The 26,161-nt window shown below is 51.8% G+C and overlaps 1 protein-coding gene across 6 annotated transcripts in view; it reads left to right on the plus strand.

Moving 5' to 3' along the window:
• Positions 1 to 26,161, plus strand: part of TBCD (tubulin folding cofactor D) — a 241,723-nt gene that overhangs the window by 118,302 nt on the left and 97,260 nt on the right. For all 6 annotated transcript variants that reach the window (XM_058284969.2, XM_071210865.1, XM_058284968.2 and 3 more), the window contains 2 exons: positions 16,685 to 16,841; positions 25,973 to 26,030. In XM_058284969.2, coding sequence (XP_058140952.1) covers positions 16,685 to 16,841; positions 25,973 to 26,030 — 215 coding nt within the window. The remainder of the gene's footprint in view (positions 1 to 16,684; positions 16,842 to 25,972; positions 26,031 to 26,161) is intronic.

Consider the following 26,161-nt stretch of genomic DNA (forward strand, 5'->3'; position numbering starts at 1 on the left):
CCCTTTAATGCTTCCTGCAAAGACATTCTTTTTTAGAAACTCTTAGTTTCTGTTTGTCAGTATTTTAAATTCACCTTCATTCTTGAAGGACAGTTTTGCTGGATAAAGAATTCTCGGCTGGCAGTTTTTCAGTGTCTTAATTGTGTCATACCACTGTCTTCTCATCTCCATAGTTTCTGATGAGAAATCTGCATTAAGTCTTACTGGACATCCCTTGTGTGTGATGGTTTGCTTCTCCCTTGCTGCTGTCAGAATTTTCTCTTTATCTTTGGCATTTGACATTCTCAGTAGCATGTGTCTTGGAGTAGGTCTGTTCGAATTTATTCTGATTGGGGTATGCTGTGCTTCTTGGACATGCAAGTTCATTTCTTTGATGAGAGGTGGAAAATTTTCATTCAGGATTTCCTCAAATACTCTTTCTGCCCCTTTTCCATTCTCTTCTCCTCTGGAATTCCCATGACACTTAATGTTGCTAAGCTTCGTGTTATCATAAAGCTCCCTGAGCACTTGCTCAATTTTTTCCATGCTTTTCTTTCACTGTTCATCTCTCTTTTCTATTTCAGCTCTCCTATCTGCATTGCTGTTTGCCTTGAATGTACTTTTGATTTCATGTATTGTCTTTCATTCTCATAAACTCTGTTACTTTTTTCTTCAAGTTTTCATATTCTTTGTGCTCACCCATGTCCTTTTTTTTTTTAAAAGACTTATTTATTCCCTCCCCCCCCCCATTGTCTGCTCTGTGTCCATTTGCTGTGTTCTCTGTCCACTTGCATTATCAGGTGGTACTGGGAAACCATATCTCTTTTTTGTTGCGTCATCTTGCTGCGTCAGCTCTCCATGTGTGTGGTGCCACTCCTGGGTGGGCTGCACATTTTTCACGCAGGACGGCTCTCCTTGCAGGGGCGCACACCTTGCACTCCCTGCATGGCATGGCACTCCTTCCACGCAGCAGTACTGCGTGTCAGGAGGCCCTGGGAATTGAACTCTAGACCCTCCATATGGTAGATGTACGCTCAATCACTTGAGCCACATCCACTTCCCACAGTGTCCTCTTGATGCCCTTTATCTCTTTAGCCATATTGTCTTTCAGCCTATTGATTTGATATAGGAGATTTGTTTGAACCTCGTTGATTAGTTGTCTCAAATCCTGTGAATCCTCTGGGGCTTTGATATATTCCTTTGCCAGGACCATGTCTTCGATTTTCTGAAGCCCTCTCAGCTCAAACCCTGACTGCATCTTGCCTTGAGGCTGTTTTTAGAACCTCTTGGAGCAGACCTTCTCAGAGGCTGGTCTCCAACCTTTACCAGCAGCCTTGTCCCTTTTCTGGGATAGGAAATAATTCCACTCCTTTCTGCATCCTTGAAAACCAGTCCCCATCAGGGAGGAAGGTTGAGAGAGTTGGATCTCTGTAGTACCAAGCTGCCTCTGACCCCACCCAGCCTGGAAGGGCTTGTGGGACACAGCCAACCAAATTTGTGAGTCAAAAGCTGAGTCAGCCTTAGGCAGCATCCCTCTCTTTCCCTTTCCTGGAGAGGTGGGCACCTGCAGCCCCCTCTGTCCGAAGCTGCGGCCAGAGGCCAGAAAACTTCAAAGCTGTCTCCTGTTTGTGGGGGAATGGGCATTGCTGGCTGCGGCTGCAGCTTTTATTCACAGAGTTTTCCTGTTGAGGTTCCTTTCTTTTGCCTTCTTGGTGGTGTCCAGCCTTCCCTTGGTGCCCTAAATCCTAAAACATTTTTTCCAGGCCGTTTTTGCCTGTCCTCAAACTATTTTTTTGGAGAGAAATAAGTTCTGCATCTCTCCAATCCTCCATCTTCCCGAAAGTCCCACTGTTTTTTAACTGGTAAATATAATCTATTTACATTTAATGTCAATACTGACATGTTTGGATTTGGGTCTACCATCCTACTTTGAGCTTTCTACCTGTAGTGCTCTTTCTATGCTTTAAAAGTTCTTTTATTTTCTTTACCTTTTTTTTTTTTAATTGAGGTTTCTCTTGGGTCCATCCCCTATTGTACGCTCTATTTTCCCACTTTATTGGTTTGCAAATTATGTACTGTATTTCTCTTCTTTAATGGTAATCTTTAGACTTATATCATGCATTAAGTCAGAGTGAGTTTTTTTAACCTACCTTCCAAATAACAGATTGTTGGCTTTAACCCTGGACACTCCCATGTGATGTACTTGTTATCATCGAATTTTTCATTCCATATTTTTGTGTAACAGTAGACATTATTTTTTTTTAAAGACACTCTTTGTTTAGACTTTACTATAGAGAATTTCTTTTCCTTAACTTTTGTATGGGTATGTCTGTGTCTGTATTTCAGACCTTTCTTTTGGGACAGTTTTACTTCTTTTGGTACATTCCTTTAGAAGTTCCTTCAGTTAAGGTATGTTTGCAACAAACGGTCTCAGTTATTGTCTAAATATGTCTTTTTCAGCTCTCATTCATGAAAAACAGTTTTGTTGGTACACTTTGTAGATTGACAGTAATTTTCTTGTAGCCCTTCTTACAGTCTTCTACAGGCTTCCATTATTACTTTCGCTAAGTCTGATGTCAGTTTAGTTGTTTTTTTGGTGACCCACCTTTTCTTTATGGCTACTTTTAGGATTTTTCTCCTTTTGTTGTTTTGCAGTTTGACCATGGTTTGTTTAGGTGTGGATTTATTTTCATTTATCTTTCATTTTGAAGTTATGTTTCCTCAGTGTGGACTTTTGCATCTTTTATTGGTCCTGGAACATTCTCCAGCATTAATTCTTTGGAATTCTCTCTTCATTCCTGTTTTTTTTTTTTTTTTTTTTTTTTCTGTGCTCTTATTACAGGGTTGCTAACCTAAGTCAATCCTCCATTTGTCTTCCTTTTCATATTTTCTGTCTTCTTTTTTCAGTAGTTGTCTCAACTCTTTCTTCTACCTCACCAGGTTCTGGCATTTCCTGGATCTCTTATTCTGTTAAAGCCAGATATTGTGTTTTTAATTTCAGTAATTATATTTATATTTATCTTACATATAAAATATATTATGTATGCTATACCTATCAAAACAGATATCCAGAATTGCCTGCCTATTTCTGATATCTTATTTCTTGCTCACATTTTTCTGATCTTCTATTACACACTTCATTTAGAGTTTTATAAAAAAGTTTAATATTTGAAAGGTTCAGTAGCTGAGCTTCGTGAAGGTTTAAGTCAGTTTTGTTTGTTTGCACTGACTCCCCTGCCCGCTGCCCCTGAGTGGAGACCTCCTCCTGGCACTAGACCCCCCTCCCCACCTGGCCACCCTCCGCTGTATGAGTGCTGACCCCTTTGCCAGTGACACCTCCCCGACCGTCCTCCTCACCGCCCCTGTTCTCAGTCCCTGTGCAAGGTCCCTGCTCTGCAGGTGTGCCCCTTCCCCCTGGGTTCTGACACCCACGTGGGTTGCTGCAGCCCCTGCGTCCCTGCCCACAGATGCTGGCCTGATATGTCAGGAAGAACAGAGGAAGGTGTTTGCTTTTAAGAAGGCATTTCTTGCTTTGTTGTTTTTAATTTTAAAATTTCACCAAGCTCTTAACTGTTTCTTCTTAATTCTTCCCATTACATGTGTTAGCATTTGGGGTGTATGTGAGTGTGTGTACCTAGCTATGCACACTCACTTGTAAATGTATGCCTTTTGCAGGTGTCTCTTTTTCCTTTCAGGCGTGATTCTTCCTTGGTCAGAATTGCAATGCCGCATGAAAAAATCCACAGTTTAATGCAGGGAATGGTAGAGATTGCCTGAATGGCACGTCTTCCAGGATGAGGACTTGCCATGTGTGCAGGGAAGCTGCGATGCTCAGGTCCCATGGTGTTTTCTTTGTTGTTTTTGAAAGTTCAAGTTCCTATTTTGTGTCAGAGCTAAGTTTGTGATACTTAGGAACATATTTGGACCTACAGAAGGCATTCATATAGAGTGTGCTCAGACAGCAATTTATTTCTACGTGATTTGCTCCAGTTGGGCATCTTTGATGAAATTTTTGCTATTTAATAAAAAAGTCTTGCTACCTGGGATAACTTTGAGGAAAACATGCCCTTTAACTGTTAAATATATTTCTGTCTTGTCCTGATGTTGGTTCTGCTTCTGGTTTCTGTTAGCTTCAGGCTCATTTTGTTTTTTGAATGAAGTTTAGGTTGGTTCCTTTGATTGAGAGCTATATAGGTAAAGCAGTTGGGGAATTCCAGTGGACTTGAATTTCAGGTTTGCTTGTGAAAGTGCAAAGTGCACTACAATTTTTCTTGATGACACCACCATGTGAATTAGCTACTAGGTGTGTCACCTGGAAGCATGACACTTTGGGCTTTTTGTCTCCCTGTGCCTGTGGTGAGATTAACCATCTTCTCTGTATCCGTTTTCCTACTTCCTCACCCCCCCACCCCCGCGGATTAAACCACACCCCCACAGCATGGTGCACACATTGATGTTCTAGAGCTCAGGCCGAGTGTGGGCACTTCTCTATGGAACCCTGCACACGGTCTGTGGGAGGGAGGTGGCAGGGGACAAGGAGGCAGCCCGGAGCTGCTCTGTCACCACCAGGTCCTTCCTGCCTCAACCTCGTGGGATTCAGTACCAGTAGAGGAGCAAAGTGGAGTGGAAGCACTGCCTGGCGAAATTAAAGCTGTGCTCACTTGCCCAGAGTGAGCCGTGAGCTGGGCCGCTCTTGGCCCTCATATCGAGCCCAGGGGCCATTAGGGCAGTGAGGCTGGTGCTACAGTTCTCCCTCCCCAGCCGTGGGCCCCCTTGGCAGAGTGGGCTCCTGGAGGCCCCGTGGGCTGAGGACTGTGTGCTTGGTAGCCTCCGTGGTATGGTGGCATCGCCTTATGGGCCCTTAAGGGGGCCTTCATGGGGTGAGGAGCCTTTCTGCCTGCGGTTCCCACTGGCTGTTCAGGGAAATGTGCAGGAGAAGTCGCCTGCAGGGCTCGTCGCCCAGGGAAGTGCAGAGGTGCCTCTGGCTCCCTGAAGAGTTGGAGGATGTAGCCTGTGTTTTGCAGCCCAGTGTGACCCAGAAAGCCTTGTGGTTCATGCAGAGTAGTGGAATTTGACCTCAGAATCACTGAGAAGGGAACTGTAAGGGGCGTCTGGACAGGCTGTGTCGTGTTGGGGTGTGGTGGGCAGCAAAAGGGGAGGTGGGCTGGAGTGCTGGAACAGGAGATGTGGCTTGGAGCTGGCTTCCCGGGGTTCTGGGCGGGTGGGCTGGGTGGAGCCTTGCCTGGACTGTCCACTTGGGCTCTTCCCACTGTCTCTTGGGCCTGCCTGGATGCCAGTGGTTGGTGACAGCCATGTCCCAGGCATGTCCCCTCATGTTGTGACTGTGGTGGATACTCATCTCCTGCTCAGCCATGGCAGGGGCCAAGACTCAGCCATGCCCCATGCTGCGAGCCTCACCTTGGGTGACAGCTGGTGGCCACGCTGTGGCCTGCAGACAGCCTGATGGTGAATGGGCTTCCAGGTGGTCCCAGGACTGCTGTTCACACTCACCCGGAAGAGGCTGCCTTGGACCTGCCTGTGGATAGCAGGGGCCCTGGTGGGGCTGGGATGGGTGGCGGGTCTGAACAGAGGCCTTCTCCAGACCCTCGCCCCTCAGCCCTCAGCTCAGTGCTGGAGGCCCTGCCCTGCCCGCGCCTCCAGAAAGCGTGAGGCCTGGGAACCCGGGGCCGTGAGTCAGTGGCAGAACTGGCCCTGACTTCCTGTGTAAGCCTTTAATTCTCCTGACGCTTGTTTCTGCTGCTTTCCAGTTGTGCTTGGGCCACTCTGTCATTAGTGTGGGCGTTCCGTGTCCTGGGGCCTGCGTGTGCCAGGCCGGGCGGGGAGAGGCTGCTCCGGCTGCCCAGGCCCTGGGCGCTCCTCTGCTCCTCCGTGGCCTGCGGCAGCAGAATGACAGGAAGTAGGAGTCGGTGGTGGGTGGTGGTGGTGGGACGCCTGGCAGGTGGGAAGGACTGTTTTTAAGTCTCAGGTCCTGAGAGTGTTTAAGTTGCAGGGAACAGTGACTTGGGGGAGGGCTCACCCCTTGCGCTGGGGCTCGACATTCGTTCCCAGCCCCTGGTGTTGCCGCCAGGTCCACGTCTTCGGGGGCTGTGGGAGCTCGCCTCTCTGTTCCATGTTGTCTGGTCGGCAGCCCTGCCCTGTGAACAGTTGGCCTTGCCCTGGGCGTGCTGGCCGCGTGTGCTGGCCTCCCTCGAGTCTGGTCCGCACTGCCTGTGCTGTGGGGCGCTTGGGTGCTTCGTGGGATGTTTCAGTGATGCCCACAGCAGGATGGATGGAGCTTTTCCTATTTGATGGCCGACTCCAGTTACCTCTAATGCTGTGTTTACTGAATTTGGTAAAGTGCCAGCCGCCATGCCATCCCCGCACCAGGGCTGATGAGGTGCTGGCATGCTGGCTGTGTCAGGCTGTGCTGCCTGCAGCCACTTAGAGCTGAGCCGGCCGAGCTCATGCCAGGAGGGTGAAGCTGGCGTGGCTGGGTGTGTGGCCCCGGCGCAGGCGGGGTGCTGCTTTCTGCCACATGGACTCCGAGTCTCCACATGGCGCAGCCCAGAACCCCCTCGACAGCCCAGGGACGCTCCCAGATTGTGGCAGAGAGCCCGCCCACGAGCGCTGGCTGTCTCACTGTGCTTGTCCACAGCCACTGGGACAGTTGGGAATGCAAAACCCCATGTCAGGCAGGCACGTGGGCGTCGGTGGTCTCGGGGATGCTTCACCTGTTAGTGCAGGGCCTGGAGGGCCCAGACGTGGGCGTGCTCACACCCTACATTTGTGTGGCACACCCGGGGCCCTGGCCAGTGCTTCAGCTTTCTGTGAGGCTTTCTCTAGAGGCGTGGTGGGCGCCGCCTGCCCCGTCGTCCCGTCTCGAGGGCATTCCTGCCCTCTTGCCTAAGGAGTGTGGCTGCAGCACACGACGGCCCCGGCACAGGGGTTTACTGGGCCGTTTTCAAATAATGGTTGTGAGCATTCCAGCTTATTTTAGAAGGTGAGGTGATTTTAATAAAGAATGCTTAAAATGATGAAAAGTAAGACAGCTTTTAAAAGACCTTGAAGTCTTTTTTTCTTTTATTATACTACAAGATACACTTGTTTCCATAATTTTCAATGCAGAGTAGTCAGTGTAGTATTTGCCTAGAGAGCCCAGGGTCTTTCTGGACTCAGTGACTAAAGATTCCCAGTGGGAGTGTGCTGTGAGGGCCAGGCTGAGGGCCCCACTAGAAACATGCAGGCAGACCCCCCCTCCCCGCCCCCCGCACAGGCTCTGCTGGCAGGACGAGAGCCCCCTGGTCAGGGGAGGGCTTTATTTTAGATAAATGTGAATGCCAAGAGGTCTAAGACAAGAAAGACCTAAAAGGAATGAAATATTTCAGTCTTAGAGTAGAATATTTAAAGAATGGAGTTTTACATTTTTTTTCATTTTTCATTTTTGACTTAAAAACTTTTTAAAGTCATTGTCTTGATTTAAAGTATGAATTTTTAATATGGAAAACATGAAAAAGAGTGTTTGTGGTGGAGGAGGCGTTTCTGTTGGAGGGCTGCTTCTAAGCAAAGGCAGCCTCGCAGGAGGACGCCCAGCCAGCCCCTCTCAGCTCAGAGATGCGCCACCCCGCACCCGCGAGCCAGAGCTTTGAAGAAACACAGACGCCGCCCGGCGCCCTTGGGACGGTCACCCAGAGGTTGGCCCAGACGCCACCTTTACGCCACCTTTATGCCACCTTTCCGCTGAGCGGAGGGCAGAGTCCCTTGTGGGTGACAAGTCAGTGCTTTGTTGATGGTGACGCTGAGGTCCGATGTCTGGTGAACACATCTGTGCCGGGAAGGTGCTGCCTGCCTGGCTTTCAGGTTGACTGGGCTTCCTGGAGGCTTCCGGATGCAGATGCTTTGGAGATAGCAGGGCTTGTATTAGTTTCTTTGTATCACTCTCTAACAGCATGGAGATTCAGACTTGCTTCTGTCTCCAGAGCAAATGCTGGATCGAGTTTGCTGAAGGCTGGACTTCAAGTTATTGAGTGACCGGTCTCTGCCTCCTTTTTATTTGAGACTCTGCTGTGTTGCCACCCACAGAACTTGGAATTGCTAAAGCATTGTGGGTCCTGGGTGTGGTTGAAAGGAGGTGGAGCGGTTTATCTATGCTCTCCTTCGTTATAAAGAGGTATGGACAAAATTATACTTGGGTTAAATGTCAGGAAAATGTTCCCAAGAAGAATAAAATTTTGCAAAGGATGTGTGTTCTCAGAGAGAGAATGGGGAGAACCGTTCCCGCACCATGGTGTTGCACTTTGTGTGCCAGGCAAGTGTGCTGGCTGTTGCAGGGCACTGCGAGTGGGCGGCTCCGGGGCCTCTGGGTCAGGGGTCCCTGCTCTGGTCCTGGCCCCCGTGGCAGCTTGGTGCTCTGAGCATGCTGACAGAATGTGTTGCCTTTGCTTACGATGCGATTTCCATTAAAAGGCAAGACTGAGCCATTTGAATGCAACCAGTTTCAGATCCAGTTTTGAGAGCAGGTTTGATGAGGATCTTGGGAAAGAGTAGTAGGGCATTTCCTGATCCCTGAGATAGGTGGTGAAAGGTGAGGGGCAGGGTTGGGGCGGGAGAGGGAGGAGGGACAGCAGGTCCCCAAAGCCAGTCCTATCTGCTTTCTGGCCTCCAGGAATCTATTACAGGTGCTTCTCGAGCCTCTCAGTGCCTGGCAGAAGTGTACCGTCTGGTTCAGATTTTAGAGAGCTGCATAAACTAATGGTGGCTCCCTGAGGGGTAAACGGAGGGGTCCTCGCACAGCTCTTCTGTGCAGCTCTTGGCTCTGACGCTTTTAACTTACTTCGCAGGAGTGGTCTTTTAAGATAAAAGGACCCTGCAGAGATCCCCTTCTCCCTGAAGCCGGCCAGGGCACTGCTGTGCAGCCTGTAGGGCCATGGCCTCTTACCTCTCTAGGGGAGCAGGTGACCGCGGTCAGCTCCCTTGTGTGCCTGTTCTCAGGCTCCCTTGCTCTTCAGGTCAAAGGCAAAGGCAGAACTCCAAACTCTCCCTTTCTTGTCGCAATGGTAGTGATGGTTAGAAATAAATTGCCTTTTACTTTTTCTCGAGTGTCGTACTGTACCGCTTGTTCCCAGCATATAGAAGTTGAAATCCTCTGATTCCCTAGGTAATTGGGTGGAAGTGCTCCTTTGATAGAGCCCACAGCCCCTTATTTGAAACCCTTGGAGCTAAATGTGTTTCAGAATTCAGAACTTTCAGGTTTCAGAACGATACGGCCACCAGCTCCCTCATATGGCCAAACGTTCCTGTCACCCTCTGTGGGGTCGGACACCAGTGTTCCTAAGGTCATCTGCGAGCATGCACTCACTAAGTAGGATGGACCAAGAGGTCAGTTCAGATCGGTTTGCTCCCTGAAACGTTTCAAAACCCCCTTTTGCCGGAGCTGTTGAAGTTTGGAATTATAGGTAAGGAATTTTGAGCCTGTATTATATTTAGAAATAAACAAGGAATAAAGGCCACTAACAGTATATGGATATCTTAAAAATCCAAACTTATCAAAGTATTAGTAAAGTGTTTGGGTTTTTTTTTTGGGGGGTGTGGAATGGAAAGACTTACCTTTTCATTTTTCAACCCCCTTTTCTTTTTCCCTGGGGCAAGCAGAAGCAGGAGCTTTGTATCGGGAGCATGCAGCCCCATAATCCTCCTTCTCCGCAGACCTTGCAGCAGTGCGGGCAGCAGAAGGGCCCCCACGCACTGCAGGGAGCTGACAGCTGAGAGTAGTCTGCCCCAGAGCTGGCTGCCAAATGGGGGGGCTGTGTGCGGGGCGGGGGCAGCTCAGCGAGGGTCCTGGTCTAGGAATGAGGTGCTCAGGGGCAGACAGGTGTAGAGGGTATTGTGGTGGGACGCCTGGTAGTTTGACCCTTTGCTCTTTTGATATTGCCTCACTAGCTGAATATCTTAAGTGGAGATGTTAAAATCTTTAGGAAAAGGGTACAAATGGACACTGAGTGAGAAGGCAGGAAGAGGCCCTGGATGGGACTGGGGGCTCCCTGGGGCCTCTGTGAGGCTGCTGCTCACTTGTGAGGTCCCTTGAGTGGCAGAGGGCAGAGGTGCCTGTGCTCCAGCAGACCGCACTGGAGCTGTGTGTGTTCCAGAGGGAGACTTTGGGATTCAGGGGTGATGTTACATATATCTATGTGCGTGTACGTATATGTGTGTCTGTACACCAGTGATTAACATCAGGGCCTTTTTAACTGTCTAATTGGCCTTTCAAAGATTTTGTAAATTTTCTTTTTTTGTGTGTAAAGAATAAAGTTCTTGTCCTGGTTATTTGCTTTATTTTATTTCTAATAATTTGAGAGTTGGTGCCCTGCTTTCTTTTTTTACTTTATGTACTTCGAGTTTTACTTAAATTCTTTTTCAAGTTCCAGGTATTAGCTGGAAGCTAATGGTGAAACAGAGGAAAAACGTCAGTTAACACCACAGCATGATTTTGCAGAGAGCGCTGCCTGTGAGCCTGTTTGGTGCTTGTGGGGGAGCTGCAGGAAATTGGGCCCTGGAGGAGAAATCGGGCGCAGTCGCATCCAGGCTTCCTGACCCGGTCTGGGCAGCTGTGCTTCTCCAGAGCTCCATAGTCATTTCTGATGGGCATTTAACTGATAAAATAATCCGGGTTATTTATAACAAGAGAGAGGAGTTTGAGCCTGGGTCTCGTGGTAGAAAGCTTTACTCTTAACAGTGATTTTTCCCGGTCCTGGCATGGACATGCAGAAAGCCATATGGGCTCTGGAGCTCACAGCCACGTCCTTGTCAACCCCGGCCCTCTATTGAGACTGTGTCACGTCTTGCGGCTCTGCGCGGTACTGAGAGCTCTGTAGAGAGATGTAGGCCGGGGACACCCACGGGGAAATGTGCTGATTCTCCGTGTAGCAGCTCTTCTTAAGAAAGCCTTTTCACTTCACAAGATTAAGCTTTGACTCAGTGGTGCTGGTGTGCTTATCCATTACAAAAATGGAAATGGTGGGTTCAGGTGGGTTCAGCTACCTTCGTAGAGTGCCTGATGTGAGCCAAGGCCTGTGGGTACAGAACAGGCAGGCCATGCCTTGTGCTGAGACGGTGTGGCGTGGGCACTCACCCCAAGACTGTCGAGGTGGGTGCATTGGACGGCACAGACGAGGCGCTTCAGTCCGGCTGTGCAGAGGCCTTTGAGGGGCATCATTCCAGCCTGTCTTAAGGGAAGGGTCTGTGGGAGAAAACAGGGAAGAACATTCCAGAGAGCGGGCATGGCCTGGGTAAAGTCAGGGAGAGCTCATGTTCCTGGAACCCAGATATTCCAGCCTTAGTGCATCAAGCTGGTGGAAGGGCCAAGACCTGTTCCTTCTTGGCTTCGCTCCTCTGTGGAGCATCCTGGCCCGGCCCTTTTTGCAGCGGCTGGTCTGCTAGGGTGGTGGAGCGGTATGTGAGACAAACGGGGCAGCAGGCCTGCGGGGCAGTGAGGGCGAGGGTGCAGTGGCCTTGCAGCCAGCACCATGGGGTATGGTGGGGCTAAGGCATTACACTAAAGTGGGAGACGCTTGGCTCATTTTCTCTTTCAATACGTTAGGCATATTTTAGCTAAATTAAAAAAAAAGATGTAAGATTTTCTCTTGCCATAGGAAAGACTTGTTTAGGTTATTTTCTAGTATAATCCACAAAAAGTGACATTTAAAATTATTGTTATTTTTTAAGAGGTACTGGGATTTGAACCCAGGACTTTGTATGTAGGAAACAGGTGCTAAACCACTTAGCTATATCTGCTCCCCTAAATTAGTCTCTTTTTAAAGATTGATTTTATTTCTGTCCCCTTCCCTCCCATTATCTGCTCTCTTTGTCCATTTGCTGTGTGTTCTGCTGTGTCCACTTGCATTATCTGGTGGCACCAGGAAACTACATCTCTTTTTCTTTGCGTCGCCTTGCTGCATTAGCTCTCCATGTGTGGGGCACCACTCCTGGGCGGGCTGCACTTTTTTTTCACTTGGGGCAGCTTTCCTTACAGGGTGCATTCCTTGCATGAGGGGCTCCCCTATGCAGGGGTGCCCCATATGGCATGGCACTCTTTGCATGCAGCAGCACTGCGCATGGGCCAGCTCACCACACGGGCCAGGAGGCCCTGGGTCTGAATCCTGGACCCTCCATATGGTAGGCGGATACTCTATCAGTTGAGCGTCTTCTCAACCGCTTCTTGCAATTTATTTTTAATGGAACGCATAAAGAGACATTAGCAGGGCTGAGAGAGAAAGTTTTCAAAGATGTTTTAGAAGATTTTTCTGAAGTCCTCACCCACCTTCCTGAGGAGCAGTTCTGCAGGTGGCTGGAGGGGTGGGTGGGGTGGGAACAGAGGTTTCCCCGCCAGCAGCACCGTCTGGCCAGTTGATGTCCTGGAGGGTTTGGAGGTAGCATGGGTCTTCCCCCAGTTCCTTATTTTCTTTTACGCAGATTTAACATCAGCTTCCTTTGGTGGGGACAGCAAGTGCATTTGTCTGTTCCACTGACTTATTTGACTCTGTTCCTGGGGAAGCCGGTGAAGCCTCCAAGAGCAAGCTGAGCTCCGCAGGGTGTTCTCGGTGGGGCGGCCCTGGCACCTTGGGACGGAGGAAGCGGCTGTCTGTGGTATGTGGTGGAGGTGGTGCTGCTTGCCGTGGGCCTCGGCCTGTGCCTGTTTATGTGAAATGCTTTCGGGGCTTTGCCTTTCAGCGACTTCTGTGCTGAGCTGGGGGTTCCGAGGCGCACTGCAGCCGTGGCACCTCAACCATGTGCTTCGCACGCGGTGGGGACAACTCGTGAAAGAGGGTCTGCCCCTGGCAGGTGACCCTTGGTTCTCAGCTGCCCCCACTGCAGCCCAGGCAACAGATGGGGGTAGGGTCTCGTCCGAGGTGGATGGGCAGGAGGGGCTTGGCATGGAGAGACATGAGGCTCACAGGTGTGCCCACGTGGCCAGGGCACGGGTGCCCGCCCCTCAGAGCTGTCTGGGTTTTCTCGCCGTCACTGGGAGGGCCCAGCACCACCCCACATCGGCTCTGTCCTGCTCTGTGTGGAGCAGCGGATGTGTGATCCCGTGGCTCCTGCATGCCGGCTGCGCCTCCACGGAAGGCCCCATGGGACAGTTTTTCTAAAGCATCCTGTGGGAACTGAAAACGAGGCAGTCTGTGCAACCAGTCTGTCCATCATTTCTGCTTGCCCTGGCCAGTTCAGCGTTGTCTCTTGTCTCAGAGCTGCAGAGCTCTCATCTGCACTGCCTGCTAGAGGACAGTACAACAGCTGTTTGTACTTGTGGCCAAAATAAGAACTCCACGGCAACGGCCACTCCAGACTATGCTATGGGATATGCTCCATCGCCTGTGCGGAGCAGCGGTATTGTTTTTCTGGCCTGACCGCTGGCGAGCTCTGGCTCTGCAGTGCTCCCTTCCTGCCCTGTTGAAAATGGAAAGGTCAAGCCGAGTGTGGTTTGCTGCAGAAATGGCTTCAGGAACCTGGCATGATCCAGTTCATGCCTTCAGCAATTTGACTATTTCAAATCTGTGTAATTCATCATTTATCAGAAACTAGCTGGCAGTTTTGTCTGCCTTGTCAGAGGACGCTGGGTTTCGCCAGGTGCTAGGAACCTGCGTGGCACTCCAGGGGTTAAGGCACTTCTCTCACCTGGAGGCTGCTTTTTCCTTGGGCACTTGGATCTGTCTCGAGGAGGGTGTTTGAATTACACCACTGGACTCCTGGTTGCCAAAAGGAAGCCCTTGGGGAGCCTTCTGTATTTGACACGCATTTGCAGCGTGTAATTGGAACCAGAGAAAGGGCTTTGTTCAAAGCCGTTGAACAGTTTCCTTATTTTTAAACCTGTAGAAAGTTGTTAGTTTTCAAATTTTGTCTGATAATAACTTAGAAGTTTAGGGCAAAGGCTTGTTTCTGCGCATGGAGCTGCCACCCTACAGGTGCCTGGTGCATCTCCTGGGGCTGAGCTGCTGCCACGGGACGCAGTGGAGCCCATGCACCATGTCTCTGGTTTTTTCCTTGAAGGAAGGTGCCTCTTGGTCTCCTTGTGGTTCCTTCCCAGCCTGTCGGCAGTACTGGCTCCTCTGGGCTCTTGCTCTGGCAGTGGCGAGACCTCCTGAGCTTGGCGGGCATCTCTGCCTGATTGGGTGTCAGCCCCTGCCTTTGTGCAGGCTCCAGAGGAGGTAGCAGAGGCTTCGGAGCAGGAGCAGGAGCAGGAGCTTCTCAGCAGGACCTGTGCTCTCGGCAGGGCTGGCGTCAGGCTAGGCTGGCTCAGGCCCCTGAGAACCTCGCCACTCCCCGGCCCGTGTCCTGGGAGATGCTGTGTGCCCCTGCCCCGGCAGCCCTGCCCCATGGCTGTGGCACACAGCATCTCCCAGCACACGGGCCGGGGAGTGGCGAGGTTCTCAGGGGCCTGAGCCAGCCTAGCCTGAGGCCAGCCCTGCACGCGGCCACGGCCCTTCTCCTGCCGCCGATGGCCTGGAATGGCTCCAGCAGGAGCCCCGGGGAGGCCTGGCTGTGCACACCAGGGAGATGCAGCCCACAAAGGGGGTCTCGGAAGCGCTGGGGCTTGGTGGGCCTGAGCAGGAGGGAGGAGTCATGGCAGTCATGACCTTGAACTGCAGCAGTTAAGAGAAACAGCCGGGGTGGGGTGCCAGATGCTGTTGGACTTGGGAGCCCAGAGGTGGTACCAAGGGTGGGCTGCAGTGTGTGCGTCTCGAGCAGGGGCCCGCGCCTGTGGTTCGTGATGGCCCAGCTCTGGCACCGTGACCCTGGCATGGACGCTTCATCCTCCCAGTCCGTCTTCTCTACTCTGACTCACAGACGAGGACGCTGGCCTCCCCCATGGTCCAGCTGCTGCCTGGTAGAGGGCAAGACAGAAGGACGTGCCACGTGCCATGTGCCACGCATGTCTGGGGTCCAGGTTGAAAGCAATCATTGCTTCTCATAAGGCTGGCTGTTTGGACCATGCTTAGAGACAGAAAAATGGATCAGTGGGCCAGGGTAGATTGCCCTCAGTAAGTGCCAGAGACGCTCGCTCTGCCTGTGAGGCAAGTGCCCACTGATGGGGCATCATTCAGTCATCTCTCTCTGTATCCGTTTCTCTTTCCTGATGATTGATTTACTAGCTAGCTCATTATAGTCTACTTTTAAAAACTGTTTCAGTTTTACCTGGAAGCGGAAACCTGGGCTCCGTGGTCCTGTGGTCAGAGGGGGCCTGGGTCCAAGCAGGGTTGGCTTCCATGGAGGGGCGCTGAAGACCTCTAAGTGTTACTGGGTGCGGAAGCAGCCTGGCCACACCAGGACACTGACCACTGTCATTCTCAGTTGTCGGCTTTTGAGCTGATTCTGTCTGGTGGACAGGTGAATTGGGGCTCCACCTTCACACCCGTCTCCTGGGGCTGCAGAATCGCTGAAGGGCGCCTGTGGGAGTGCAGGCCTTAGGGTGTCCAGCCTGGCGGTGGAGGTGTGTCTGTGCGGTGCTTTCCTCTCATGTCCTCTGGGCACCAGTGGCCCCTCGATGGGCACAAGGACTCCCAGGTAAACCAGGGTTTGTAGTTTGCACAGGTGAAAGTTGTTTCAAGGTTACCTGTTGCGTGCATTTTCCTTCACGCACGTTGACTGGTGGCAGTGTTCCCTCCAACCCATGCACCTGCTCTGTTTTCAGAAACCGCCGTAGGCCTCTGCGGGGAGCGTGGAAGCACCACACCTGCCTGGCCAGCCCTGGGGACTCCGTTCCTCCTGCTCAGCTGGGTCTCGCTGGGGCTCTTTACCCCCAGAGAGCCTGTCTGTAAATTGCAAATTTAAAATTTCCCCTTTAAACTTTTTTCCTATTACATTTTTATAGTCACTTTAGAAGACTCTTTAATAGAAATGGTTTGGTTAATTAAGTTATTTACATATTTTAAACTGTATTCATAAATAAAATTATTTTCTTTTTTAATATATTTTTTATAAACACTCCCCCTTATTTCCTTTTTAAGTAACTTGCATATCTTTAATAAATCCTTCCTATATATTTGAAATACATAAATCTGATAAACAGATACAACAGTAAAATTTTAGTTTTAAAAAACATTCTAATATTCTTAACGTTTTTCTAACAATTCTCATATCATCCTATCAAAAATCACATGCTCGATTAAATTCATCAATTTCACATTTTCAGTGGAACCAGAAGGACCTACTACATACTTGAATATGCAAAACTGCCTTAAATAATATAGTTTGGTAATGAAATAGATATGAATTATCCTTTGAGTCTGAGGCTCTGCTGGCCTCCCGCATCCCTGGGGCTCCGCGCCCTGCCGCTGCGTGTCCCGCGTCTGTGTCTGTGGACCAGGAGCTGTGCTTCCTGGTTGGTGGGCATCCTCTTGTGCCTGTAGCCCTCACCGTGCCCTTTTTTCCTTCCCTGCATTTCTCTGAGTCTCTTCAGACGCAGGAGCCCCCTTGGCAAGCCCTGCAGACATGTCAGTGCTGCTGAAGCCCCTTTTCCTGCCCTCCCATTTGTGGCTTCTCCCCAGTGTTGCTCTGACTGCAGTTGGTGGACTCCACTTTCCTGCGGCATCGGTGCTTTGCTGGGGATGGGCGTGGCTTTGGGCTGGATGCTGCGGGTTTCGACAGCGGCTCTCTTGGTTTAAACGTGTGCAGCCCACTGTGGCCCTGCCCCTCACGCGGTCTTGTCTCTGCACAGTGGTCGCCGTGATCCTGGAGGCGCTGACCTATGACGAGAAGCGGGGTGCCTGCAGCGTGGGCGCCAACGTCAGGGACGCTGCCTGCTATGTGTGCTGGGCCTTCGCACGCGCCTACGCGCCGCAGGAGCTGCGGCCGTTCGTGAACAAGATCTCCAGGTAAAGCCCGTCGGGGCCGTGGTGCGTCCTCTCGGGACTCGGGTGTGGGGCGGCTGCTGGGCTGCAGCCAGCGTGGGGCCTTCAGTGGTGTTCAGAGAGCAGCCGTGCATGAGCTGGTGTAACTTCCAAGGATGGCCTGCAGAAGAGAAGAGCTCAAGGTTAGAGCTCCTTTGTCCTGAGCAACCGGTTCTGACCAGAAGATGTAGAAGGGACTTTCTGGAGTCTTTGGCAGGATGTGCTTAGCTAGAGGCCAGGGGCAGGAGCAGCGTGCGTGGGGCAGGTGCAGGACCTCGCCGGGTGTGTTGTGCTGCCTCCAGCAGGAGAGGACTCGCATCGTCGGCTCTGTGGAGCTTTCCTGGGGGAGGCTGCTCCCCGCGGCGGCTGGGAGGTTGGTGGGGGTGCCCTCAGCCAGCCTCTGCTTCTGCCGAGCTTGACCTCACCTCACCTTTGGTTTTCTGCACTAGCCCCTGAACGTTCAATAATAACAGTATTTACCAGCATTCTTTATCTTCAGAGCCTTTGAAACGCTAATTCCTCGTTTTCTCTGCTTTACTGGTGTAAGTACCTGGAGGCTGTGGGCTCGGTGGTGTCTACCGGACATTGTGCTGCCCAAGGCTGCCATTAGGATCGGGTATTCTCTTGCTTTGGATAAAAACGTAAAACCAGTATGTCTCCAGGCTAGTAAACTCTGCGGTTGTTTTTTGTACACAGATTTGATACTGCTTTTGGACAGAAATAAGTTCCATTTAGCTGGTGGAGGTCGGGTACTGCGTCTTTGTTTCCTCAGCATCCAGGAGAGTGCGCTGAGCCAGGCAGCTTCTCGAGTGGAATTGTTCAGGCCTTGGTAGGGCACCTCACCTGCCTGCCCTTACTAGGAAGATGATGCTCAAGCTGCATATGCTGCCCCTGGCTCTTGAGGAGCCACTCAGGTTGTTTCTGGCCGAAGAGGATGGACAGGCGGATAGGGGCTTATGGCCCCGACACACGGGACTCCTTTGGCCTGGGCAGGGTGGGGACCCTATGGCACCCTCTGCCGCCTTGGGGTGTGAGCCTCCAGGCCGCCCAGAGTGGACCCATCAGGAGATGCTTGACGTGGCCCCCGCCTACCCCTGCCTGGTGCTCTGCCTACTTCTGAGGTGCTGGAGCTTTGCTTTCTACTGGTCAGTGCTTCCTGACCACTTGCTTACCAGGACGGGAGGACCACCATGCGGCAGGAAGGCGCGGCCTGTGGTGTCCCGTCCTGGTGCTGTTGTCACAGCGAAGCCTGCAGAGGATTTAAGGTTTCTGATTCCTACTGAGGAGGTGAAGCACTTCCTGGGACGTCACATGGACGTCCAGCCTCTCCCGTCCCCTGTGCTTGGCCAGGAGGGAAAGAAGGGGCTTGAGGGCACTGCTCTGTCGCCAGGTGAATCGGTGGTAGATGTCACTGTGGATTATGGGTTACCTGAAGCCAGGAAGGTCCAGGGGAGGCCAAGACCAGGCGTGGCTGCCTCTGTCCATCCCATGCACTGACCACCACCCCGGCAGCTCGCCTGTGCCCGGCGGCCTGGCTTCTCTAGGAAGCAGTGAGCATCAAGTGGGGGGAGGAGGAGACCCTGTGAGGGCAGCCGTGCAGAGGCCCTGCTCGTGCTATGAGGTGGAGATTGGCCGCCGGCTGAGTGAGGACAACCGTGACGGCCAGGCCTCTCTTCATTGCTCTGGAAGCAGTTCTGCTTGGGGAAGTCCCCTCCTACGGCTCCCTGGTCCTGCCCCTGCTTTTTGGAAGTTGATTCTCTAGAGAAACGTATTTTTCTTGATTACGTCAACGGTCACAGGAGAATAAAATTGGGCTTTTTGAATCAACAGCAACTTGCTCCCTTTCACAGCAGTTGTCTGAAGCAGGTCGGTGCCGTTACTCCCGGCTCAAGGGTGAGAGCAGGGGCAGGGGAGGGCTGCCAGGGTGGACACCCAGCCTGGCCGAAGCCGTGGAAGGCTGCTTTTTGGATGCCTGTCTGCTTGAATTTGAACCTGGCTGCTAAATGGATCATTCTACTTCAAAGCAAAAATAGTCCTGAGGAGTTTCCTTTTTCAGCCTCATGTCTTGCCTGCCAGCAAGATTCTGTGGCAAGCTGCGCCTCTTTCTTCTGGAGCTTTCAGGGCTGAGGGCTGACGATGAGGTGGAGCTGCACCCCGCCTGTGGAGAGGGCCCTACGCGCCGCCGTGTGCAGGGCCCAGGGTTCCTGTGGTGAATGCCTCTTTTCCTTTTGTGGGCTGAGCATAATCAGTTTCAGGGTGCAGTCTTGTCTCTGCACAGTGGTCGCCTGCAGACCCTAAGAGAGGACTTGCTAGCGTAACCCCCTGGGGCCGGAGTTTGGAAAACCCCAGGCCAGAGTGTCTGGGCTAGGCTGGACTCTGCAGCATCACGACCTGTCAGTTAGCGCTAATCTCAGCAGTGATTTTGATAAAGTGAAATCTCACTCCGTGATAGAACGCCAGGAAATGGTAGTCCTGGCCTTAGCAGGACAGGCTTTGGCAGGCCTGGGACTAGTCCCCACTTGACGGTCTCGGGGTGCCCAGTGTTATGGAATCTCGTCCCGTTGCTGAGCTGGCCGAGTGGCCCCCTTCCCTGTGTGCCTGACTGCCATGGGGGTCCAGGGCCCTCTTGCTTGGAAAAGGAAAGACAGGTCTGGAGCTCAGCGAGCTCATCCTGCCCGTACCCCTCGTTGGTTGGTGGGGCGGGGGCTCTTGGCCGTGCTGTGTGTGGTAATGGAGGGTGGATGGGCCGGGAGAGCAGGGTGTCCCGGACCCTGACGGAGGTGCTACTCCTGTCGGGGCTGCAGGGTGGGGGTGTGGGTGGAGCAGCTCACTTAGTCTGCGAGTCGGTGCGCTTCCAGAAGAGGACCATGCACAAGGGCTTGCCGGCCAGGCAGCACGGCATGAGGCTTTCAGAAAGCTGGAACAGAAGAGTAATAGCTACGTGACTGTGTTGCGAACCTGCCTGGGGAAGCTAATTTGGCTACACTTGGATCTTTTGATCTAAAGGGAGGTTAAACTTCCTCGACTTCCTGGGCATTCCTAAGTGATTGCTAATGAGTTTGTTTACACGAATTAAACAGCGAAACCACCAGGGACCTGCCTCTCCTGCTTTGTGACTTTGTAGTTTCTCTCTCTGAAGTGAGGCAGGCAGCGAATGTGCTGCCTGGAGCCTCTGTCTGAAGGCCCCGGGCTCTGGCGCCCCCTGGGATCTGCTGGGCCTGCAGCCCCACCCAGGAGTGTTTCCAGGCCAGTCTAACAGGTTCTGAGGAGCTTGTGCACCAGCCCTTCCCGGTCTGTCCAGACTCCTGGCGTTCCGCTGGGGCCAGGGTGGGAGGTGAGTCACAGCTGTGCCAGGTATGGTGGAGGATGCTGCAGTGAGTGCCGCCCGCCCCAGTATCGGTTGGGTGTGTCCTCCCTCCGCCTCATAGTGAACGGCCACAATTTATTATCAGCTTTAAGCCCATTGATTCTGACACAGGATCAATCTCGGTATCTTTAGCTGTGCTCAGAACAGTTCTCTAAATGGCATGAAATATCTGATAAACAGAACGAGGAGGTGAGGAGGAGGCAGGGTGGGCTCTGTGAGGTGCCCTGGGCCCCAGAAGCCTGGCGTCGTCTACACAGGCATCGAGGGGCTCCTTGATGGCGTTTTCTTATTGATTCCTACTTTTGCTAAAGAAACTTCGATTAACTGTTCTTCCACCTTACCTTGTGAATATGTAGCCATCCTATCTATTTTTTAAATATCAAAGAGGAACCTTTCAGGTAAATTAAATCATGTTTCAAATGAGTTTTGGTTGTTAGGGGTGTGTGGGCGGCGGTGCCTTTCCTGGGGCATGCCAGGGGAGCTGTACTGGGATGGGCTCCAGTCTTCCTGAGAGCCTATTACCTGGACAGTACGGAAATGCGAGGCATTGCTTGGGGCTGTGTCTTATCCCCACTCGGCTTCTCTCAATGGCACGACTTCTGGGAATGAAGATAATCTTTTTTTCCCAAGAAAATTACGTGGGGATTGCTATCAGACCTAGTAAATTGAAAATGACTTGGAAAACTTTGTGTTTTACCATGGGTTACCTGGTGTGTTCTTTAATTCATATAGCTTAGGAATGAAAATAAATGCACTTTACTTGAAAAGATGTGATTTGCATCTTTCAAAAGACATGGGTAATAAGTTAATTAGTCTGTATATTTTAAAAATTGTTGACTTTAAAATTACAGGATTACTTCTACTTAAGGAAGAAACAATGTATTTGCTCTTTATTGCTATAAAGCAAAGGCTCTTAACTTTTTTTGTTCCACAGACCCTTTCACAAACCACACAGTGGTGGAAACCACAGGCCCCTTACTAAGTCCACACTGTACTGTGTATTATTTAATAAATGTTTTCACACCCACACCAACACATCCCCACAAGAATAATGCTGTTTTTGAATTTCAATTCAAGCTCATGAAGCCCTTGTTAAGAACCCCTGCTATAAAGTATTATACAAACTAAGAAAAATTGAGTTGTGATGTGAGATCTTTGCTGTACCTGCCAAAAATCAGGTGTGCTGAGCTTCTAGCAAGTTAAGACATGTTATTTCCTTGACATGGACAACAAGAGAATCTCTCCCTGCTGGACACAGCCCACCCTCTCTGTTGGGAAATCCTGGTGAAGTATCACATAAACTTTTCCAGTGAAAGCAGACAGGTGAGGACACCTGAAACCCGCCTCGGCTTCCTTGCTCGCCTCAGCACTGTTCTGAGTGTGAAATGAAAGTGCGTGACTGACTTTGACAGTCGGGATTAATCCTTCTCAGTAAATTTTTAAAAGCACAGAGGGGACTTTGGGGGTACCCAGCGAGAGTGGTAGTGTCCGGAAAGTATGTTCACATTTATATTTAACCAATATTATTAGACTTGTTTGTATTTGAAACATACTAGTATTTCTAGAAAAGCCAGTTTTGTACTGAAAGTGTAAAATTTAGAGAGCCTTAAAAAATTACCAAAATAAAAACAGTATTAAAAGTCTGTTGCATTTTTAGGTACAAACACAGTTGATTTTTTTAGTTAACTAAAAATTCTACAGTTGGTGAAAGGCTGTGTTTTTCAAGTAACGTTGTTAGGTCTGTCCTCCTACATTCTGTGAAGTGAAATATTTTAAGACGTTGCTTGTGAACATAAGTGCCACCTGACTCAAGTGGGTGAGGTAGCAGTGGTTGGTTCCTTTCTCAGGTCAGGTTCAAGTGCTGAGGGCTTTTGGGCAGGCGGGGTCAGCTGCTGCAGGCGAAGGCTGCCACCGCGCCCGGGACTCCCTGGCCCTGCCGGCTCGGCTCGTCCGTGTAGTCACACTGTGGGCGTGTGGTGTGTGGGAGTCTGCTGGACTGCCTGTAGCTCTCTTTTTTGTAAGTACTCGGATAATGTATGTTTATTGTAAAGTAGGGAAAAGATGGGAGTGAGTCACCTGCGATCTCACTGCACAGAGACAAACCACACTGACTTATGACTGTCAATACTTGTGTCTACACTGCGTTTTTCACAAACAGGACTTCCTGGGGCTTCTTGGAGCACATCTTCTGTTCTAGAACCACTGTTCCTTGGCCAGTGAACATGTTTTTGAGTGAATGTGCTGATTTCTGCCACAACCCCTGCAGGGCTGGCTCAGCTGCAGGGAAGCCTTGGTGGGTCCCACACGCTCGGCAGTGGATCCCAGCCATTGACTCTGGGCCCGAGGAGAGACGGTTGACATCACGTCTACACTGCCATGGAAGGGAGAGCAAAACATGCCTTCAGCAGAGCCTTCTATTAATGCTGTGACTCCATCTCAAACCGAAGGCTGGAACCTGGACTTTTTATTCAGATCCTGTTGGTGGACTGTAGGTTCATCTTCATATGAAAATAATTTTTCCATTATTTCTTTGAAGATTTTCAGATATTTAGTTGATTTTCAAGAAACCTTAATTTTGAACTAATTTTAGACTTAGAGTTAATACAATAATACAGTTTCCATATAGTTAACAGCTTAAGTTGTTCAATTATCAAATGAAGAGGTGCACCTTGGTATAGTGCTGTTTCCTACTGCCCTTTCTGGCTTTTACCCTTTCTCACTGCTGTCCTTTGTCTGCACCAGGGCCCAGTCCACACTCCCATGTTGAAGCTAGTTGGCACGCGGCCTGGCACCTCCCTTCTGGGCAGCTCTGCTGACATGCCTTGTCTTCATGAACTTTAAAAATTAACAGCTTTAGGGAGCTACAGCTCACACACTGCACAGCTCACATTTCCGCAGCTCCTGGTCAGCTCACACACCACACAGCCCGGCCTTCCACAGCCCACGGTCAGCTCGCACACCACACAGCTCACACTTCCACAGCCCATATCGGCTCGCACCCGCACAGCCCCACGTCGGCTCACACACTGCGCAGCCCCCATGTCAGCTCGCACCTCGGCTCGCATCCATGCAGCCCGGCCTCCTGTGGTGGCTGCTGCCTGCAGAGCTGATGTACCGCAGTCTGATTCCAGAGCACCCAGTCCCAGGGGAGACGTGTGTCTATTGTGGTCACCCCAGCCCCTGCTGACCTCTGACCCACTTCTCAGGAGGCCTGGCAGGGTTTTGTGGCACACCGTGCCACTTGGGTTCAGCAGATGTATTCTCCTGTTTAGAGAGAGGTTACATGTGGGAAGGATGACCCCGCAGCCCGGCGTCTAACAGAGGTTAGAGGGTGACCCCGCGGCCTCACGTCGAGCAGAGGTTAGAGGGCAGAGGGCGACCCCGCGGCCCTGCATCTAGCAGAGGTTAGGGGGTGGCCCCGCATCTAGCAGAGGTTAGAGGACGACCCCGCGGCCTGCATCTAGCAGAGGTTAGAGGGCGACCCCGCATCTAGCAGAGGTTAAATGGCGGCCCCATGGCCCCGCGTCTAGCAGAGGGTAGTGGTCGGCCCCGCGTCGAGCAGAGGTTAGAGGGCGGCCCTGCCTCTAGCAGAGGTTACGCGTGGGAAGGACGACCCTGCTGTGTATCCCCTTGTCTTTGTGTCTGCCAGGCGACTCCATGGTAAAATTACTATTTCTTGCTTTGTAAATAACATATTTTAGGGGTGCTCTGAGCTGTGCCACTGTCCCATATCCCTTTTAGGTTTCCCCCTGCCTTGGGCAGTCCTCAATTGAGCATGTCTCTATCCCACATTTCATTTTCTGATGATGTTCCGTGTCCCTCGTTCCATCTGTGTCAGTCGCGTTTCTTTCATGAGGCGGCGTGGTCCCTCCTCTCATCTGTGGGTTTTAATGGTGCTGGCTTTAACCACTGATGCTGATGGTCCTGCTGTCGTGCTCTCCCCTGACTGCCTCTGGGTGGCTGCCGTGCTCCTCCAGCAGGCCTGCTCGCTTCATTCTTTTGAGCACTCTGTGCACCCCATGTGCCGTTTCCCTACTGCAGCCCTGGAGTCAACTATTTCCAAGAAGTCTTGGTCCCTTTCATTGGAGGATGGCATTGGGAATCCAGGCTCTGGGTATGGACTCCTGCTTAGAGCTGGGAACCCCAAGGTCTGAATACATAGATGGATTACGCCCGCTTGCCAGTGAGTGCACATGTGCAAAGCAGTGCAGGCACTCGCCTGTGCACAGCTCGCTCGCGTCTGTATGTGCACGTGTTCTTAAAAGTCGCATGCCCACGTGGACCCCCATGACCCCTCCAGCGCACAGCCCCCCCAGCCCCCCCACTTACATGTGGCTCTTGAGCCGGCAGCAGCCCTTGCTCTCCTCAGACCCCTGTAGCACTGCTCCCCACCTTCCCCAGGCGGCCCCTGCACCCTGAGGCAGGGGTTGTGAGCGGGCCTGCCATCCTCTGCCTCAGGCGCTGGTGCTCCCCCAGCCTGGTGGTTCCGTCACAGCTGTGATCCGTCCTGGTCCCCTCGAGACTCCACAGAGGGAAGGCACTTGAGTCTTGGGTGGCGAAGGAGCAGCTATGGGCATCGGGCAGGGCCTGCCCTGACCATGGTGGGCTCAGGTTCAGGCCCCAGAGCAGCCTTGTTTTTCTGGGCAAAGGAGGGCACCTTGTCTCTCTGGCCTGAGACCCAGGTAACTTGTCTTCAGCTGGAGTCGTTCAGGGAGAGGCCTCTCTTGTCCCGTGAGCTCTTCCTTTTGGGCTGTGACATTCGTAGTTGATGTTTTATGAAAATCCAAGTCCTCACTTCTTGAGGTGCGCGATTACACGTCCTTTCAGGAAGCAGCAGCAGCCTGGAAACGACCATGGCCTTCTGGCTGCTGAAGAATGCTGAGGGGCTCACCCACTAACACGCATGTTCACCTGGCAGCAGGGGTGCCGCACTGCACGGCTCAGGAGGCTGCCTCACTTCCTTCTAAGTGACCGCGTGTGCCTGAGGGGATTCTGGGGCTGAGGGGAGGTACAAGTCCTCCGGTCTAGGGCCACACCTGCCCTCCAGCAGGCCTTTGTTTCCTGGTGCTCTCAGGCGGTACAGAGTCAAATGAGTACTTCTTGCTTATTAGCAAAAATAAGTCTGATGATCTAATGAACAGAAAAGACTTAAAACGGTGATTATCCGTGTGACTCTGGGATGACCAGCTTCCATGAAGGCCCTTGGAGCTGCTGCTTGTGCAGAGCCGCTTCTCGGGGCCCAGCGGCTGCCTGTGCACTGCCACGTCTGTGCAGCCACCGGGCCCTCAGCCTAAAGCTCAGCTCCTTGGCGTGGTCTTGAAGGGCCTGTTGGCATCCAGCCCTGATGCCTTTGTCCCGAGTGTTGGTTTGAGGGCTGTGTGCCCGCCCTGGGAGCCCTGCCCATCGGCTCCTTGCCTTTCAGGGGTGCCCCTCTCCCGTAGGCCGAGGGCACCTCCTCCCTGAGACTCCATGCCTGTCACCTCTGCCTCCTAAGACTTGGGAGGCCCCACTGTGTGCGCCACGTGTTCTGGTTAGACACGGGGTGGCTGTGTTCCCTTCCCTCGAGAGAGCCCAGGGTCTGGGAGGACCAAACCTGGGCCATCTCTGCAGCCTGAGGTCCCTGAGCTGTGGGTTCCATGTGGGAAACATTCCAGTGTTGGGTGAGTGAGCGAGTGGTCCAGAATGAGCACGCGTCATGCCGGCAGGTTATTTTGCAGGCTTCTTTTCAGTTGTTTTCTCTTTTTTGCAGTGCCTTGGTCATTGCCACAGTATTCGACCGAGACGTAAACTGCAGAAGAGCAGCTTCGGTAAGCCCCTCTGCTGACAAGCTCCTAGGCGTGGGGCTGAGCGCTGGCTCGTCCCTCATCCTGCATCCGTCCCGTCAGTGTCCCCAGGAAGGAGAAGGACCATGAGGTGGCCTCTGCAGAGGGAAGAAGGC

Source organism: Dasypus novemcinctus, chromosome 21 (genome assembly GCF_030445035.2).
Source record: "Dasypus novemcinctus isolate mDasNov1 chromosome 21, mDasNov1.1.hap2, whole genome shotgun sequence".
NCBI classification, from domain to species: domain Eukaryota; kingdom Metazoa; phylum Chordata; class Mammalia; order Cingulata; family Dasypodidae; genus Dasypus; species Dasypus novemcinctus.